The 21812-nt window shown below is 33.3% G+C and overlaps 1 protein-coding gene across 1 annotated transcript in view; it reads left to right on the plus strand.

The window, feature by feature from the left end:
* LOC128215584 (QRFP-like peptide receptor) overlaps positions 1–19884 on the plus strand; it is a 32844-nt gene extending 12960 nt beyond the window's left edge. Inside the window, exons 2-4 of the mRNA XM_052922293.1 lie at positions 17285–17380; positions 17928–18640; positions 19401–19884. Of these exons, the coding sequence (XP_052778253.1) occupies positions 17285–17380; positions 17928–18640; positions 19401–19703 (1112 nt within the window). The 3' untranslated portion in view covers positions 19704–19884. The remainder of the gene's footprint in view (positions 1–17284; positions 17381–17927; positions 18641–19400) is intronic.
* The last annotated feature ends 1928 nt before the right edge of the window (positions 19885–21812 follow it).

Consider the following 21812-nt stretch of genomic DNA (forward strand, 5'->3'; position numbering starts at 1 on the left):
TTAGTGTTTTATACATTTGCAAATAGCTGCCCAAAAAAGAGGAGTGAATAATCTTAAAGTTTGATATATTGGAAATCGCCCCTTGCTGGATGCAGACATTTTAAACCCATTGCACCTACCGGCGTGCTGATTCTTAGAAATAATCGATTGTACTTATTGTATTTGAAGCTAATTATATGCATTAAAGAATGGGGAACCTGACGAAATTCGGATAAACATTTGACGTACGTTTATTTATCAAAGCATAATTTGATATTCGACACTTTAACAAAAGTCCGTCCATTCTTTTCAAAGTCAGTGTATTAAGAAACAAACCCAAAACTCTTCGACTATTTAGACAACTGCCGATTTTATTTTTTTTAATTTGAGATACGCCAACTACAAAATCATAAAAGTATGTCATCCAAAATTCGATATAAGTTTAGGGGTGTTGTAGTTATAAATATCATATTTTCTTTTGTCGCGTGTGAAAGCTGAATTTCAACCTGCATTGCAGTTTATCACCACAAACTTATATGTTAATAAATCCTAGTATTGGAGGTATTTTCTTAATAATTAAAATCCATGCATAAAACCAAATACATTTTTTGGGAAAATGTATGAATTTTAAAAGTAATAAATTAATACTAAATTTCGCTGACATTACAAAATTAAACATATTAGGAATTAATTTCAGAAACTAATTCTAATACATATCTTGTTTTCTCAAAGATGGAATTACACGATCACATTTCCTCAAATGTAAATTAAAGTATGTTGTTGCAATATGTTTAATACAATATTAAACATATACCGCTTCAGTGTCTTCTTTTATTTATTTCCTTCGATATGTTACGTATTGTTGATTAGGATAATTTCTTCTTACATCCTACGCAACAGTTTTTTTCAGAATTGGACATATTACAATTGAAAATGAAATAGGAAAACACCAACCAATTAAATATGAGCCCATACTCAAAATATGATTTACGAGGAAATTGTTCATGTACATTTTTTTTTCAATTTTATCAAGACATATAATATACATGAACGAGCTATGACATTTTGCGGCAGGAGCTTTTTACACTGTGCCACAATAGCAGCGCGAGCACTCTAGCAATAATGCAGCAATTTGACGCGGACGTAATAATTAAAAGTTATTTATGCTCTAGAACTACAAATGCTAATTATACGAGAATAAACTGGAGAAAATAACATGATTGTGACTAGGTAATATACGCTAAAGACTTTTGGCTGTGTTTTTATTGCCAGTCGTCTTTAAGTGATAATGTTGTATATGATAATAGCAGAGACCTTTTATATTTATTTATAAGGGAAATTGCATCTATGTTACGGAAGGACGGTACGCTATCTGGTGGTATATCGTTACTTAACTTTAATTTATGAAGGCATTCAGGGTTGTGATTCGGCTAGCTTTAACTAATACTGTTTAAATCTTTAAGTTGAATCTCTCTGAATATGTGTTTATCACTAATCATTGTAAAACAAATTTGTACCAAATCAGAAAGGAAACTCAGCGACAACTTTAAGAAAATTCAATTATAAAAGTCAAATGTTCAAGATCGCAAAATTTTTAAAAGTTCAAATTTACGCTAAACGTTAAACTCGTAGATTTCAATATCAATTAAAATACAATACACACATATTCTGCTCGATTTCTTTAATGGACGAGCGCCTTCGAACCTCATACTAGTGTAGCATTAAAACTTATTTTCCGACAAAAACAATCGAATGACTTAATCGCGATAATTACATATGAACTCATTATCAAAATCATTTTTCACCAATTAGTAGTTCACTTGCTTCGTACATGTGCATACAGCTGGATATAAGTTTGAACTCATAAACATATCATTTACATTTTCCAGGTTCGAAGAATTCCTTCTATGTCTGGCTACTGTGATATAATTGAAAAAGAGGTCATGGCCTTTGAGAACATAACTTCTGGCATAGTTTCCCATCATATCGGCCTCGGGTGGCAAATAAATCCTAAGAGAAAAACATGCTCATAGAAAAGAAAAAATCCCGAGGGGGGTAATTTACGCAAGTTCGCATTAATCTGGAGGAAGGGGAACCGTGCCCCCGTGAGTATCTGTCACATTAACGCAAAATTGTATTTGTCCCCGAGGGTATTTTGATTTTTTCGGGGTTTTACAGTAAAAAATGATAAATTGAAAGAAAAAAAGAAAAGAATACATTTTATAAAACATTATTACCTAAATAATATGTCAAGCCTTACTTTTTTCTGCAAATGTAGCTACATGTGTACACACAAAGGACTGAAATGTTTGAAATACATGTACCACGTTCATGTGTCTGTTTGAACTATTTTGTTTTTAAGTTTGGCTGTATGGTCTTTCCTTGGGACACATTTACTTTGCCTTAACAAAATCAAGAACGTTAATTCCTGAACTTATTTTTTTCGAATTGAATTCAGACTTCATTATGTTATACCATTGTGAATCTTTTAAGACGCAGTTGTTACTTACGATTCTGCAGGATGAGGGATACTTGTGTAGTTACCATGAACAAATCAGTGTAAAATGGTCTGCCATACACATGTTTCCATTACGCATGCTAATGAATATGTGTTGATAAACAACATGAATTGTATTGGTAACTCAACATTGCTTAGGTAAATTAGTATCGCTGTTAATGCACGTTTTTTCAGTGATTCCTGTTACGACGTGCTATCAGCAGAGTGGTAAACGGTTGTATTGTACAGGAGTGTAAAAACGGACTACATTTTTGCAATATGTACTGAGTGTGGATTTGTGAAAGACAATAAATAGGGGATAATATGATAGGACGCTGTTCTGACGTAGTGTATCTCATCGAATTCGGAGTGTTAATACATATTAATCGAAATTGCCTAGCGTTCGATGCATGTTTATACAACAACATATCGTAATATAAGTCGACAGAAAAGCGCCTTTTCGTTAATTTACCTTTTATTAAATGTCTCTTATGATATTTTCCATGTTTTAACGCACTGCTTTAAGTTAAAACCAGCGCAATTGCACAATATTTATAACGACATAACACTGAGTATCCACGTTGGAAAGCACGTTTTAAATCAATCGCAAAAATGATGTAGTGCATTTTCTTGGATATAAGCACAAATCAGCAATTAATGTCTTTCGGAAATTAAGTACGTGCCTAAAAAAATCCATTAATGTCTTTCAATTTAGGAAATTATAGGCTACTGAATAGTCAGTTTATTTTGTAAAAAAATGGAATAAACATCAGTTTGTAAAAGGGGGCATTTAATACATTCTACTATGTTGAAACGGATAGAAACACGCCGCTAGCCTGATACAGATGTTTCAATAAGGCGTGCTGTATTTTTAGCGTCTGGAAAAGGAGATTGATAGGCATATAATTAATTTTGTTATTGAAGTAATTTCGCCCTGTTAATTTAGCATCTGTAATGGTAACTAACATATATTGGTACCTACTGAACCTGAAACTGAAACCTAGTTTAGTGCATTTAGTCGCTACCAATGAGTTGGCAGAAATTGAAACATATCACCCAAAATCTGTTCGTAAAAAAACATAGGTAGTTGTATAGGAAATATCAAAGCAATTCACGTTTATCACATGAAGTTTCCTGTTTCGAGTGTAAACGGCCATAACGTATTTTCTTGTCTTTCAAGTCCAGTGTAACATAACTTAAAATTGATGTCAAATGTTATACCTCAGAAATGAATAAAATCTGCACAATTGGCCACAATTTGTCTTCTGGTTAAATCATTTTACATGGCATGAAATTTAGACAATAAGAATCCCATTCGAATGAGTGTGATCCCGCATATTTATACATATACATGTATTGAATGCTAATGTTCAATTTGTTTTTGAGGTTATTAACCCATTTTTTATACCAGAACGTAATGATATTTCAATGCTCGATTTATTCAGTCTAATCATCATGCAAATAACCTAACGGAATGGAGACATCACGTCCATAAGATGTTTTCAAACATTATAAAGCTATTAGTCAAGTTCCAATACTCTTCTTAATTCGACGAATATGGTATATGATTTAAACAGCGCTATATAAAAATATTCTGATTAATTATGTTCTCAACTTACTATATATACATGATGTTCAGATTATATATACAGGCGAAATAGAAAAAGCAGAGAAAAACCTTATAACCATAACCAGTTTTGGTATAATTAATAAAATGTAAACAAAACACTTTAAACTATATGTTCGGGGCCTGAAGGGCTAATTGGACGCTATATTTTTTTCCACAACGGGTACATGCGATCTGTCTATGGTTTACAGACATCTGTGTATATCTGAAATAAATTTATATCTGAAATGAAGTGTGAGTACACCATGTGATAAATTACGCCATAAATGCTACATCAGAAGGCAACATTTTGCTTCAAATGATGACTTAAAACAAAGATTAGTTTTTCTTTTTTTTCACCATTTTAAATGAAACAAGAGGCAGTCCACTTCAGATGACTAGTTTCCTCAAACACTTCGACAAACCTGTTTCCAAAGTTTTAACAGTGATCATTCAGACGGCCGTTTTGTGAAAAGGTTTTTCGAGGTGTTTTAAGAAAACGTGGGTATGTAAGTGGCTTAGACTGCGCCAGGTTTAATTTTAAATGGTGAATAAATAATACAGTTATCTTTGTCTTCATTTGAAGCAAAAAAATGCTTTCCTAGCAATTATGGCATAATTTATTAAGTGATGTACACGTACTGCTATTGTGGGCATGTGTGTTAAACATAGTTTTGGCCAGTACGGAAAGTTAATAGTAATCTAAATAATGAATGCAGAACCTAGAAACAATATAGGAGACGTTTTCTTTCAAACAATTTCCATATTGGTATCAACCTTCGTCATTTTGTAAAACGACTAAGCGCTTCATGTGTTATAAGATGCTTTCGTTTCGTGGTTCAAAAATGTCAATGTTCAAATGACTTAATCGGCTTACATTTACATAAAGTTCACATATTCTTCTCATAAAAGATATAAATTGTCCTTCGTTTTGCTACAGGCAAACGAGTAAACAAAATAAAAACGTCATTTTAGCATTCATCATACAAGACCTGTCATAACATCAATGTACTCATCTACATTAGAAAAAGCGAGGACTCGTGTCTTCACACAACACGATATTGGCCGCTGTCACGTAAGGACTCGTCTGATATGTTTCACGAATATATTTTCTCTAGTTTGGCCTTCGTGTTACTTGCTTGATGATACTAAGTAAGATTTTCATCGAAGTTGATTGTCTGTAGTCTCTTTGCACACCACTGTATGTGTGTGTGAAAAAAATAGCAGTCCGTTGCATATCAGCTCGGCCACTTCTAACTGCAATCTGTTTAACTAACCGTTTCAAGGTCTCAGCTAGTTTTTATTAATTTTAATATGAAAGTACAGCCTTGAATTATTAAGATGACCTGCTTCTTTGTAGTCGTCATGACAGCGACTTGTCTCTGTAAATTAAACTCTTATATTAATCACGTGTATATTTAATTTGAATGTCTCAAATAAAAAAATATATGTTAAAAATGTCAGAAGGATTGACTAAATGTCGGTCGATAGAAAAAGTATTGACCGAGCAATAGTTTAAGAATGATTTTACCTCAGATAATGAGATTTCAACGGTAGTTCTACTTGGCTGTTTGATGACGGATATATGTTTTGTTTAGAAGGCCAAATGATCATGGTCATAACTTTTAGTTTTAGTTTGTCCGCTCAACAATTAAAGAACGCTTTGGTATAGAAACAAGCTACTTAAGTTGTAGTGTAATGTACCGGTGATAGATTGTTTTCAAATGTTAAATTCAATTTTCCTCTTGGGTACTTTGCCGATTGATGAGTTAAAAACATATTTCAAAATGATTTAAAGTAAAAAGAATCGGGATGCCATCGACCCTATGTTCTCTATGTACGGGGGAAATAAACGGGTCCTTGTGACCTTAAACAAAGTAGAAACGATGTCATCGATCAGCGAATGTTTATAATAAGAATATATTGGACCTTAAACTTATTTCTCTTTTAAAATGTTTTTTCTTCAGATTTTCCTTAACAACGAACGGCAATGAACATTTTCCATGCCTACTGTTGTAAGGAATTTCACGGGTTTACTTTGTAATGGATTATTATGGACTTGAATTGATTTTGTTTTGTAGACTCTCTTTATGGGTTACACTAGTAGTAAATTTCCCTATACATTCAATGCAAACATAAATCACTTCAGATTGGATAATGATGCCTTTTTAGCGGCTCACGTATATGATAATCATACACTTCCTTAAAATTCAGTTCAAACTAAATTGATTTAAACAATAAAAAAAGTATGTCGCACATCTTTTAAGTAAATACGCCCGATTTAAAGAGTTGTACTGTTTATTTTCAATGAATCCATGCTGCATCAGGCCGAAAGACAGCAGTTTCTAGTTAAACCAAAAATATCAAATCTTTGAGGTATTTTCTCTCTCCAGTGCAGGTATATTGCACTGGAGTTAAAGATAACAACGATAATTTTCGTGCATCTCTCAGACATAAACATAATATTAATCTAAAGTAGCATACTCAATCCGAAATAAAGAGAGGATATCCTGGACCACATCCTGGTTTTTGTTATAACGTACCAAACCTTTTCAAAGCGAGAGCATACCTATCCTATCCTAGGATAGATTGTTCGTTACGAAGCCGTAGGATTTGACATGTACCTGCCCCTAAGACAAGCAGGTTTTACACACTATTGTAGGGAGAAAATATTCTATCGATAAAATCTATATAAAATATATTAATAAACGCCAATACTCGGAAGAACGATCACGATTTAAAAGTGGCCAGCTGCCGTATTTATTTGGTCACGTGAAAAGCCGAACTGATTCGACTTATCCATTTAACTCTGTGTTCATTTGAATTAAGCTAATCAGCTGAAGTTTTCAAGATTGCAGAAAATTACTTGAATTTCATGAAAGTTTGTTTCTTTTGCGATTTATTTATAAGACTTCAAACTATCACTCCGTGAAAGTGGTTTATTAATAATTGATTTCCCTTAATGGCTTCTGAGCCCCATGTCAAAAGCTTTTCATTATATGCATCGTAAACATAGAAGTAAAAGAAATACTTATTCCTTTTAAATACTTTTACTATAATTCTCCGAAACTCCTAAACTTAATTTTAATCAAGTATATTGTTAAAAACTACCTGTCTTTCCGGCTATGTCAAACGAAAATTATAATTTTAAGATTATAAACCATATAACGAACTATTAGTGAATCACACAACAGTTCTAGGAAAGATCGCTCAAAGTAACTACTCAGTGTATCTTGTTCTGTATGTCTTCGTATTAGCACCTGTCAGTGAATCAAAGCATCGTTATATAATATCAGACCATTGACTTCTTCCATCCTTGTAGGTTTGAAAGCTGAATGGTTTGTTATTTTAAAACAAATTGTTGAAAATACTGGATCTACTTGATCAACCTTCTTTCGTATTTTTTTTCGCAATTTTATCGAATACACAGTGGTAACATTCAACGAATTTTATCTAATTTAGTAGAAAATATTTTTCTACTGTTGTTTAATGTTTAGTACACAATTTAATCTTTCATCCCATACATATTGGGGCCGTGAAAGACTAGAAATCAGTGTTATTTTCGCTTTCGAATCGGTCAATTCATTACAAAATATATACGACAATTATTCAGTGGTCCATTTAAAAAAACAACAGAAAGGAAACATGAAATAAAACGACTTCTATAATATTGAAATGATACGAGCCAAGCGCGGCCAAACTGTGTTTGTTTAATATATTTGACAAAACACAAAACCAAACTTCCCACTAAGCAACAGGTTAAGCAACACAAACAGTGTTTATTTGTATGGTATTTGCATCCTCATTGAAACTTGTTGATCAAGTAAAAATAATTCCAAATAAAATAAACATGGTTAATGTTTTTATAATTTATTGCAGAATCCCAGTTTACCACAAATCTGAACCGAGTGATAAAATTAGTTTTATTGAGCAAAATAATGTGGAATTGTTCTAATGAAAATTTATTTTCGTTTTGGTGGATTCTTAAATAGAGCTATTGATATATTTTAGTAAAAATTAATATGTTTAGAAATAAATATCGCTGGGCAAACTATTTATAACCGTTGACTTGAACAGCTCCACTTCAAATGAGTTTGAATACTTTATAATTTTGAAAGATTTCTTGATAATGGCCAAGATTTCCAAATAAATGCTTATAGTTATCCTAGATTAAATACAGACCACGCGTTAGATACCTTTGGCAAGCGACCAATACAATTATGTAAATCAACAAACCTTTTAATAGGCAATGGTAGTTAACATTCAGATACTGATATTGTTATTCATAATTTTAAAATATTTATATGAAAAAACTAGAGAAACAAGTCTAGCAGTCGAAAGTGTAAACATAAAACCCCGTTTAATAGCACAGCGTAAACGCCAATGACATAAACCAGAAAATCAAACAAGAACGAACTGAAACATGGAACAAAAACACAAAACTCCACAAACAACACACTACATATAGTATATATAAAACTAGGTGTGTTTATCAAGGATTGTTAGGTACCGCATTGGAACGGTCAGTAAAACTAGTTTGTGTGCACAACTTCACTCTTATCCATACATTACCGAATACAGACGTCGAAGTTAATGTTTAATATTGTCAAAGTATATTCAAAATCGCACATATGACACACTTCAAGGCTAGAGGTATTCCGAATACATTTCGCGTAACATGCTAATTAGATTAATATTTTTTTTGATGATACAGCGACCTAATTTACAGAATATGTGCAAGATAGCGCTATAGATATTTTCGGAACACCAAAAACATTTCTTTACCGATATAATTCGATGATAGATCATACGAAAAAAGTTTTTGGTTTAACAAGGAATGCTTTTAGAACAACAAACAAGTTCAACAATTTAGAAATATGTTTTGCACAACCGGAATGAGGAAAATAAAACTGAGTTCCTAAATAACAATAGAATAATAACGTTTAATGTTAACACAAAGACATAAATCAAAGGAAAAGTGACTCAACTAGTATTGCCATATATAACCGGACCATCTTATCAACTATTGTATAGTACTATCGAGGTGGGGTCTCCTTGATTATTGGTTGTAATGAGATATACTTTGAAACAACGGGTTGACTGGAAATACTACTCTAGGCTTGTGTAGATTTAAAAGTTCGATTCTTAATTTCATTTCTGACACCCGTTATGTATTCAAATGGACATTGTGATCTAACGATATTTTGTCAGTCGTTCGTTGATGAGATTAGCCTAATAAGTGAATACATTATTATTTTATTAACTTATATGGGGCACAAGTAATAAACAAACTGATCGCTCAATAAATCGTTTAAGTACGAATATTTATGATAATGACCTAAATATCGCGTTTACAGAATAAGAAATAAAGGACGCAGTGTTTGCACAGATTTATTCCAAAAGTACTTGAAGCGACTAACTTATTGCTGAAATATTCAAAACATCTTATACATTTCTGTAACATTTCTAAACATTTCTTTAATAAATATTCAACGATGATATACTTCCAGAAAAATGAGCATGTGGTAATATTGTCCCAATATTCAAAAACGGGCCTACAGAGGCCAATTATTTTCGCCTTACTACCCGTTATAACAAATCACTTGTAAATCGACTCACAAATGGACAGATAAGCATAATATACTGGTTGACAACCAAATAATAAATTGACTATCGACTATTGACTTTCTAATATCACAAACACTTTCACATATATGAATAAGTTAGACTATGAAGAAAACGTTTGACCGGATTAATAAGATACTTTTGTGGAGAAACCTCTTGTGTTTTTCTTAATATTGGCACATTTTTATGGAAAAAGCATACAAGCGTTGTATACTGTTGTTAAGTCTTAAATAAGATATCAAATTATAGGTCTCCTCCAATTACCTCGAACATATGCGTTAAACAAGGGGATCCGTCTCGTGTCTCGGCTCCGAATGATTACGTGAAACAGGCCCTAAAATACTTTTCATTACAACGAGCGACTTTACAACAATAAATTAATAATGTATGACGGGGTTATGAATTTATGTCAGTCTATAAAACTGTTTTCTTCCTTAATGCTCTTTAAATAAATCGAGTGTATAAAATGTTATGGTACGAAATTATGTTTATGACATATATTACCCGAGTTTAGCGTTTTCATATTCATTGAGTTTAACGACTTGCAAAATATGTCTTAAGGAACACCTGCGACTAGAATAGAATGTTGCTTCACATAGATAATGAGGATTTATATCAATGATATATTATTATTTAAGCATAACGATATTTGGATGCAATCTGGGTATGTTGGTTTAGAGTTCAAAAGATATTCCCGCACCCATTGGCTGCATTATAGCTTGCCAAACCGCATCCTCAACGCGGTGTAAGGATGAGGTGCTCAAGAGGAATTATAAGCTTAATGGGGGACCTTATCCTGATTTTTAATGAAATGTATAGCCATAGAGAGTAGTTAAAGTGAAACTTTTATTCAAAATGAATACATACACATATATAAGAAAAATACATTTTGACAGATAAACATTTAACCAATTACTAAATAATGCATTTAAGGAAATATTAATTACTGATAACAAGATTTTAACCGAGTATTTAATAGCAGAAAGCGCAAAAATATTAAACGATTGGTGAATGCTAAAAGATTTACTGTGGTCTACTATAGACTCCTAAGGTAGAAATACCGTATTTTATAAGTATTTCTTTCAAAATCAACTCGGTTTCCTTCATATAAACCATTGTTTACGACATTTATTAATCCTTTTAAGGAATATTAAAACAAAATTATTTAGTGTAGTAAAACTTATTTGGGAATAAGAGTGCATCTTTAAGAGTCGCAAACAAATAGTGCGGCATCAACAATGAATGACATGTTAAACGTAACATAACGAAAATATATAAACAGAGGGACTTACCCTGTCCTTCATGTTTAATGGTCTGTCACATTTGTCCTAGTTGCACGATGCAACATTATCATCCAAGGGTGGCTGATTTGATACAATCCCATTAACATGAAGTCCGTTGAAACCAACAAAAGATAAAAAAAAATACATTTAGTTAACTTATTATCGTGTCATATAATTAGGTATTAACTAAACCGGGTGTTTTCTTTTGCATCTGCATTGACGTAAAAGAATAACAACTAAAATAGCCAATTTTTGCATTACCAATTGTATTTGTTATTCTGCACTTTCTGAATGGTACTGGCGATAGGTACTTAAGCCATTTCTCAATCTCAATTCATTTTACCTAATAACAATAAAGTACTCTCATTGAAACCATGAACTTAAGTTATAATTCAAAAACAATAAGTTGTACTCCAGAAAAATGTGTGCTCATTTTTCTTTGGAAAATCTACAATCTTTATCTCTCTAAGAAAATATGTTTTAGAAGGCGACAGCTGAGACCTGTATGCGGATATATCCCGAGTAACTAAGATAATAGGTGGTTGTATATCCAAAACAGGAGGGTCTCCTAGACGACAAGTAGGACAGAATCGTTGAATTAAACATCTTATAAAATAGGATGAGCTTGTATTCGCGTCATCTGTCCTTCTAGTTGTTCTAGGGCAGTATCGATGTATAAAGTGATTGAGGACACAAGAAGTGTTGCACCGGAATAATTCTAGCGGCTAGCGAATTTACAACCACTAGATAATAACTATAAATGAAATTATTATAACGTCGGTTATAAATTTATGCAAAGTTATGTAACAGTGGTCTCCGTTAACGCCCTTTGAAGAGTCGAGTGTGTGAGACCTAGTGGTCGATGCCATCAAGTTTTGACATGTTCAAATATGTTTTACATGTACTGCATAAATATCCGTAATTTTAATTTTAGTCTCTTGCCTTAGATACAGATATAACAGGTCTCCTCCAACTAACTCGAACATAGGCATTAAACAGGGGTGCCCAGCTAGTAGCCTTTTGTAACTCTTCTTAAACGGCATTGAAGATAATATAAATTGCAATTTAAATGGCATTATAGGTGTTTATTACCTGAAAAAATCCTACCATTTTTCGCAGATAACGCGGTGGATTTTGAAAATTATCCCAAAAGATTACAGTTAATGTTGCCTGAAATCAAAAATAACTGTAAATCTCGGGGACTCCGTCTGAATGCAAATCACACACAAAATAACGATTTCGAAGATGTCCGCCATGCTGCATATGACTTTTACAAATATTAGACTAAGATAAACGTGGAATGTTCATTCAAATATTTGGTCAGTTTAAAAATGGATATTGGCATTGCCTTCGAAAACGTTTTTTGCCGTTTGCAATAATTTTGAACTTCATTTCAGAAGTAGAACTAAATTGATTGACTCGCTTGTTCTACCAACCCTTAATGATGGAGCAGATATATGGATAAGTCATGAAGGACCGGATATTGAAATTGGACATGGAAAATTCTGTCGGAAATATAAGGTGTAGGCGTCAATCTTTATCGTAAAGCTTTTTATAAGGACCTTATGTCAGTTCACAAAAAACCTTAATGATAAAATATTGGATCAGATTAATCGTCCCTTCAACAATAAGGGATGTAAGGTTTGGTTTATAGTAGAACTAAGATAATTCTCTAAAACTGCTTTGGCAGTCAGCCGCAGTATTAAAAGTTGCAATATGCCGGAATATATTTCCGAATATACCTTAGACTATCTAATCACTGTTAAGAATAACCCTGGGTGGAAGAAAACATTCCAAAACTCCGAAGTAAAATGATAACTGTTTGTGTTGTTTGTTTCCAACCTTGTTAGTAGAAAGATGAAGATACAAAACCTGATGCGCATGCATAAATGCGGAGTTTGCACATTCAATAATTAAGATTATTATGTACGTTGTTTGAAGCAAACCTCTGGCGTATAATAAATTCCCACGAAACGTCAATTTAATTATATTGAAAGTCGAATTTCAAAACGTATTGTAGCCATCCCCTAGCATATATACGTTTAATTATAATTAATTACGGATCTAACGCGGTAACGCGACTTTCTTATTCAACTTTAATACTGCAGGCAACATTAATTACATTCACACTTCAATATCAGTATGCATCTTATCAATATTATATAAAATTAAAAGTATCTAAACAGTGAATTGAATCTACTACTAGGTAATATTTAGTGTTTTGAAGACAAAATAAAAATGCTAACTTCTTAATGTTTAGCTCGAAACTCACCGCAAATACATGTATACCGGCCAATGTGCATGTGCGAGCGCCTAAACTCTTTTAATAATACCAAGTCATTACAAAATGGAATTTTGTTGGTGGTCAAAGGCTTTTTTCGTGAAACCTACCGATGATCTCCTTGGCTGAGGGATGAGTCTGAACTATAAACATAAAAGTATATGTTTACTCTAAATATATCATCTTCAAAGTATCTTTTTTATACTAAAGAGCGACTTACAGGGCAATAAGTGCTTTTTGCAAAATACAAGGTTAAAATATGAATGTGAAAACCGTCTCTAAGTCTATAAGTTACCTGTTTATATATAAACTATATTTTTCATAATTTCTGCGCAAAAGCAAATTGAAAATCTCTATTCGCTATCTCAAAATCTTGTTTTGTGTAATCATCCACCTGCTAATAACGCCGATCTTACGAACACATCATTTCCAATTTCAAGACATTGCTACCAATCTCCAACGATGTTTTCTATGCGTTGCTACCGTTATTTGTGCGATAAAGAGGTCATGACATTTTGGAACAAGCAGACATCTTGTAATTGTAATGTGCTACAACACATGGTTTTCTGATAGTCTAGGTACTTAATAGAATGTTCATTACAATGGTGCATTTTCTTTCAAAAGCTAGTAACATTAATGAAACTAATTTGAAAAGATGAGAAAATGAAATCTGTAATGATCTATTAAGCCACATTTGCAAAGGTTATATTTGCCATTCAAAATGTTTTCATCATGTTAAGATTTGATTCTGTTTCAGATATATTTGTTACCTATATTTGTTACGGGAACAGTATTATCTATATTTATAAAAGATAACGATTCAGTGTTAAATGGTTGGGCAAGCAAGGTGCCCACTACGTGTTTTCCTATTCCCTGCAGACAACATTGATGCAGCAAACCATTCCTCACAAAACTAGCATTGTATATTCGGTGTATTTAGTGTTGAACGACTGCCCGCTATCTATAATCTTTGTATCATAACTTGATTGAACATCTTTTGATGGTTGGCATACCCTACCTTCGGCAGGAACATATTGTTAATGCAGTATTTCTGTCGTGATTGAGCATTTGTTACGGTGTCTTGAACATTGAATAAAACCCCTTATTTATTTTTATGACATGATGGGTACATGTTTATTAGATACTGGTACGTTGTATTTTGTTAAATATTGACGAAAACCATATGTCGTGCCTAGCACTATATTGTTCAACAGCGGGGACGTTAATAAGCGGTTTTATATTATACCGCCATATGTACATTAGCTGTTTCATGGTCAATTTACGAACACAGTAAGTGCAAACAGTCTGCATCTATCACTTTATTCATCAATGTCGCAGACGCATTTCATTTTGTCTGTATGATTTTCCGAATGAGTGCCAGAGAAATGGTCATTGATCGACAAGTCCCAAAGTATAGGCCAATTTTACGCCTATTTGAAACCACAAGACATATTAATTACCCCAATAAATTTAGACTGTTTGCATTATTACCGTCGCAGACAGAAGCACTAGTGGTTGAATGATTAAATGACGCAATACTTTTTATTACGACGAGCGACGTTACAACGATATATGAATAAGTTGAATGGCCGAGTGGGTAAATGTAACGGTTCGCAATTATGGATACGGCATTAAAACCCATTTAGTATTCTAATATGTACTGATTTAAAAATGTGCAAAATATATGTTATGCAACAACTGCGACTAGAATAGATTTTTTCCCTACAGTTAATTACGATTGTATAAATTCTGCCATAACCATATTTGAATGCTGCAAACAGAGTGTATGGGTTTATATTTGATTAAGTTTGCCCGATTCATTCGTTGTAAAATAGCTTGTCCCACCACATCCGAAAGGAGGACATTTACCCTAACTTGGGGATGGAATGTTTATCCAAAGAATATAATTTAGAGTCCAAAACAAATGGTGCGGCAACAAATATGAATGGCATCTTAAACGTAACACAAACGATAAGATACAAACAAAAGGACCAGCCCCGGTTTAATGCTCTGAGTATGTATCATTCGTTCATTTGTATGCAGCTCCTAGAGAAGCTGACAATCTCAAAACATTTGCTGCAATTCCATTTAAACGAAAAGATCGCTAATCAGTCGCATAAAATGATGATACGCATTTGTAATTTAATTACATGCAACATGTACAACCGGAAGTATTAGTAGTACTTGACCCATTCGAACCGTTGTAGTTGTAAGTCTATATTTAAATTTTGCAATCGTTGTTTGATACTATAGAAAAGTTATCAGGAGCCAACTTTAAAAGAATAGTAAAGTGTTTGTTTTTGTTTGGTCAAAGTTGTCAAAATTATTTTCTGATTGGTCAGTGTTTATCGTATCGATGTAGTTATTTTTGACATCATCAAATATGTTTAACATGTATGGCATAAAATTCGTATATTTTTCCATACGCACTTGGAACATTTCTTACGTAGCAACTTGGACTTTCTATTTTCTGTTAGTTGCGATTTTTAAAAGGATATTCCAATATCTGGTCATTAAAATAGTTGTATATTTTGCAAACCCGGAGTTGGGTTAAGCGTTGTTATAGTCTGAGCCAATTGACGGCATTATGGCCTGTCCTATCGAATAACCTTTACGATGTTCAAAATGAATTTCGAAGGCTAATCATACCATTACAGGGGCGTATAGTCAAGAGAATACTTAAAACTGAAGAACAATGTCTGAGTAACAACGTTGAATGTCACCTAAGCGTTACACAAAAGCAGAAAGGGAAATCATTACCGACCGAGGCCCTGTTCAAATGAATACCGTTAGGCTTAAGAACCTTACTTCCCAGACGTAACCTCGTTGTTTGAGATAAACGTATCGGACATTTATCGCAGATTCTGCTATCAAATGTAGGGTAAGGTTTGCGACTAAAATACCATATTGAAAAGGGAACTTTATTCCGTATGCGTCTCCTTGGTAAATGCTGCATGTTACAACTAATCATCCCGAACGGAGGCTCACAACCTCAAACAAATTCCTGCGAATCCATTACTCATAAAGTTAACAAAATGCCATATATAATGGTACTAATATTTGCAATGGAATAACACGTGACATTGTTTTTACCCTTAACCTTGTTTTCACTGAGTTGTATGAAGTTCATTGAAAATTTAGTAGTTCGTCTCAATTTGGCCTTGTATTAGTTATCGTCTTAATCAGTTCTATCCTTTTTACTAGGGTTTAACACAACTTTATATTCTGTCTATGGACCATTCAGCTATGTCACGGGAATCTGTTTGTTTTCCATACATAACACATTTTTAATTAACTATGGTTTCTAGCCCGGTATACCTTTAAAATCAAGAAACATTAAATAGGATTTTTTTAATTGATGAATTGTTGAATTCACATTTACCACGATGTCGCGCCTCAAAAAACCGCTTTCTTATGGGGTTTTGAGGTAAATCACATTGTAATCTAACGTTTAACATTTATTCGTTTCATTTTCTGTTTGCCTAAAATGACATAAAATGACAGTTGTACAATTAAAATTGTAATTTTTCATAAAGGTGCGCCAATTTTAATGCCAATGTAACGTTGAGTTATTCGAAACATAAAATTGTGACCTATTCCTTTGCGCAATGACGTTTGATTTGGACATGAGAGCAGGCTAAACTTTTACAACAGTGAAACATATGAAATATCGTTTCTATAGACAACCGCGAACATATCAAAATATATGAGGACCGAATATCGTTTAAAACGTAAATCGTAAATTGTCAATCACCAGTTTTAGGTGATTTGAACATTTATTGTTGTCGACCGTTTTCATAATCAGCTAGTTGGATATTTAAATGTGGTCAATATGCCTAATTCAGCCTATAATATATGTTCAAGTATTGAATATAAACAAATAAACTTACCGAAGCCGAGGTGTTAAAATAGGATTATTGAAACACACAGTGATCGATAAAGACTACTTTGCAAACAAAATCGAATAGATTTGGGAAAAAGCTTACCTAATCTGGAGTGTTTTCTCGTTTCAGTGACGGTACTGTGCATGCCGATGACGATGGCTGGAAAGGTGTACAAACTGTGGGTTTATGGAGATGTCTTATGCAAAATGACGCCTTACTTACAAGGTAATGAGAATACAATATCTAAGATTGTACGCCGTAAACGTTTAAGTGACAATAATGCATTTATAACAGTTCTACTTACACACCTCTATATATAATTCATAAGCTGCATTACCGTTAAAGTATTTAAAAGGTTCTTAAAGTGAAGCATATTTGTCTTTTGTATAACATTACTTCAAATAGGTAATGGCACTCGAATATTTTGTTCAGTCTGCTTTGGTAGTCACATGTTTGGTCGTGATGTCATTTAAATGATATCAACTATAAATACACCTTATATATAATAATAATATTGCTTCAGATTACCTTTTTTCTTAATTGATACTAAGAATTGTTTTATTGAAAAAAATAACTATAATATTTTCTTACAAATAATTCCATTTCAATATATCATGTACAACATAGTATGACATACACTTTTGTAATGTTTGATATGACTGTTAAATAAAATATGTATAAAGCAGATATGATATTGTCGGCTTCACACATCCATTTGTACTTCTTCAAACTTTATTTCTGCTTCATCAATCTTAAATTATTTCATTTACAGGTGTTTCCGTGACAACTAGCACATTTACAATAACTGCGATGAGCTTGGACAGATGCTTAGCAATACTGTATCCGGTTAAGTTCCGGAACCTCCGCACCAAGCGTAATGTCCGAACGCTGATCGTCCTTGTCTGGTTGACTTCATTTCTACTGATGATACCATTGCTCTTCGTTAATAAAACAAAGACACAGACCGTGTTCAATAACTTCAAGATAGTGATTTGTTCTGAAGAATGGACATCGGTGTATCAGCGACGAGCGTATGACTTCAGTTTATTATTCATCGTGTGCTTAATTCCTGCTCAAATTGTGTTCGTGTCTTATATTTTAATGGGCAAACGCCTCTGGGTGACAGACTCTGCTTTAAAAGCAAACACAAGTTCTAAAGCTGTTGGCAGTACTCGCGGTTCAAGCCACGGTCCGTATGACTCTGTGAGAGCCAGTCGGAGAAGAACTGCTAAAATGTGTATTGTAGTTTCTGTAGTATTTGTAGTCTGCTGGCTTCCTTATTACACTGTGAACATTTATTTGGACTTCAAACGTGATGAGGGATTACTGGACATCGTGTACTGGGGATTATTTATCGGTCATCTCCATTGTATTACCAATCCAATATTATATTGCTTTATGCACAAAACATTTCGCTATTGCGTCAAAAGAATGTTGCCTTGCTGGAGGAAATCCTTCGTCAGAACGCCATCTGGATATGGCACCGTGAGTATTATTATATTATAAGTATGATTATTGGGGTAATCATTTAAAATCTAAACATAATTCTGAGCCTCCATAAGAATTTGATTTGTTATCATCGTGCAATATTAAGCTTTCAATCATTTGCAAGTGATATCTGAATCTGCTTATTGAGTACAAGTTGATTTAAGATTTAGACACCATACGTATTTGCTGTTACATTTATGTTGGCTTTAAGACTATGCGTTCAATTTCCTTCATAGATGTGTTCAAAGTTGGGTACACAAGAGTCGAATTAACCTCCAGTGGATTTCTTTGCGGTTTTACTTCGCATTTGACGAATGAAACACAACAAACCACTGATAAACTATTTATTGATTTCGATATAACACGTGTGTGGTGTATTGTTTGTTTCTATGGTGTTACTTATTTAAGCTAGATCATACTAGTGGTTTAGTGGCACAATGTCTGTAGTTCAAGTATTTCATTATTTTAAATAAGTATAAAGTATATCATTTGCATAATATTTTCATCTTTTTTGACCGATACTTCAACATATCATTGGTTACATTGTTCCTTTTTAACTTGTGTTCCGACCAGAAATCTGTACCAGCTGCTTCTTATGGAATCATATTTTTAAAGGATTAAAACCCATATGTATTTATTTCATGACCTAATCAACTACATTGCTAAAAAAACCAACAAAGTTACGGCGATTGGATTCACTTTAAAGATAAATGTTAACTATTGTATATTCAATGAAAAATCGTATTCTTCCTTTCAGAATGCCGGGAACAGAATGGGCAGTCTGGTGACCAGTACTCGACGGGCGTGTCCGGCCGGCGAGCGAACCCACGCGCGACTCAGCCAGTCATGCAGTGCCAGCTCCAGTACATCGACGGCCACCCAGCCAGAAACCTCCCCCGTGCATGGACAGGACATCAAACCACCGCCTAGAAGAGTGCGGCTCATACTTATGAAACTAAAGCGACGGAGGCTTTGTAAAGAATCTAGCAATGATTCATTTAAGCTTGTTGATATACCAAGCTCGATAACCGAGGAAGCACCTATTGAAACAGTTACTTAACTGTGATATACTTATCTGTGTAATGATGTATCATTATGTATTATTATTTTGTTTTAAATTTCAAAAGCAAACTTATATTTATGCATTTTTACATTTTTAATGTCTGCACATATTGAGATAATTCGATTTATGAATTTAGAAAAATATCAGAATAATAAACCCATCATGAAGAGATAATTAGACCCTATTATAAACTCTATTAAATTACCAATTTGTCAACATTCTACATAACGATGATGCTTATTCACAGACATGAGATGGATATTGTTTTAATGGACCATCAATAAAAGAATGTTGTTATAAGGTGTTACATGATGTGTTTGTGTTTTCTCACTATCAATTCTTTGTTATGATAGGATGAACAGTATAAAATCCCAGTAGCGATATTCGTCTATGGTGCCTCTATGGTCACACTTACAAACACACGCCAATATGAAGTGAAGAATTGAGAGTGGCGATGAAGAAGGCTTCAGTGATGCAACCTTTAAAACTCAATTTACAAACTATTACTAAAAGACGGATACACATCGCGTTTCCCAAATCCAAAATACCGTTTAAATTGTGATAAATTATTCTGATAATGTAAATTCTAGAGGGCTGGCGTATCTTTTCACAAGCTAGTAAACACACGTAATAAAACAAATCAGACGCCTGTTTCGCCAGTTGTCAATCCGGAATGGCTTTTAAATTAGAGGCTGTCATTTTGTCGACATTGAACTACCGGTCTTATATTTACGAAGGCGATCAAGTGATAATCTTTACCATAAAGTAATTCGAGTGCGCTCAAGAAAACAGAACTGGACTGACACCAAGGAGTCAAATTGGTTTCCGGCGTCTCGAACTAGTGGTTTAAAATGACCATGTATGCCGGATACTATTGGCATTAGCTTTGAAAGCCTGGCCAAGAGAACTCTCTTAAACCTAAAGGAAGAGGAGTCAAACTGAATAACTAATTGCCTGTTATGCGTTAGTTTCCATACGGTGCCAGTAATAAAACAAGCGTTATTTATGGCTACAACGGCTACAACGGCAATCGACACTTGAAAGTGTTCTTACTTACTGCAAACAGTAAACGAATTTCGGAATTGGATTCTTGTAAAAGTATGTTATTTGTTGATATCATTGCAAAATTATATTTAATTTCACGAGTTTCAAAGAAACATTTTCACGAGTGGCGAAGTGAAATAAAATGCGATCTTACACTGAAATCAATAATATATTTTTCGAAATACCTCCTTTTTGGAATACTTCTCTGCTACCAGATCAATCGTGCTCAAGCGCAATTTTCATCGTCAGTGACATAGACTGTCATCCTTACGCCGACATATGGAAAAGTAATTATCAATGATTTTTTAAAGCTTATTATCTTCACGTGTTATAGTGCAATAAATTTATATACATGCATTTATGTTGCTTATAATAACAACAGCAGTTATTATAATTATTTGTTTTAATTGAGCAGGGCATGACTACATTGTCAAAACTACATATATTCGCTATTTACTGAACCAATATTTAAAAGGGCAAAACATATAACAAATGTTGGTTAATGTTGGATTAAACTTTAAAGTTCGTTCAATAATACATGGTTCCATGACAAATGGATATTAAATCACCACTTCTGTTAGGGATCCGTCTTTTTGGCTTGTAGACGGTCGTTTCTAATTTGTGTGAAGACCACGTTTCGTTGTTGACATCACGTGTAGTGTGGTAATTTTAATAATGTCAATTAATTTTTTTGTGAATATTCCAGAAAGATCCAATACAAAGTCAGACAGTTTAAAAAACATATTAAATAAATGATATAGTATCTATTTTATGTTCGAACATTTGTTTTCGTCCATTGTTTTGTTAGGAAGCAAACGTTTAAAAATGGGGTCGATATTTCCCTAATAAATGGTAAATTGTGTTTTCATTCCTAAAATCATAATTCAAACATGCGCATTCTTTTGTAAAATCAAATGATTATTTGGACACAACATACTGATTCTAAATTGAGGTATCACACCTTAGTTTGCAGTGAAAACATCAGATTATCACTGCTGTTTTTTCACTGATAAAAATCCATTGTTCACAGAAAAGCATTAAAAGAAACCGCGGTATTTTGCT

The sequence above is a fragment of the Mya arenaria genome, chromosome 13 (genome assembly GCF_026914265.1).
Source record: "Mya arenaria isolate MELC-2E11 chromosome 13, ASM2691426v1".
Lineage (NCBI taxonomy): Eukaryota > Metazoa > Mollusca > Bivalvia > Myida > Myidae > Mya > Mya arenaria.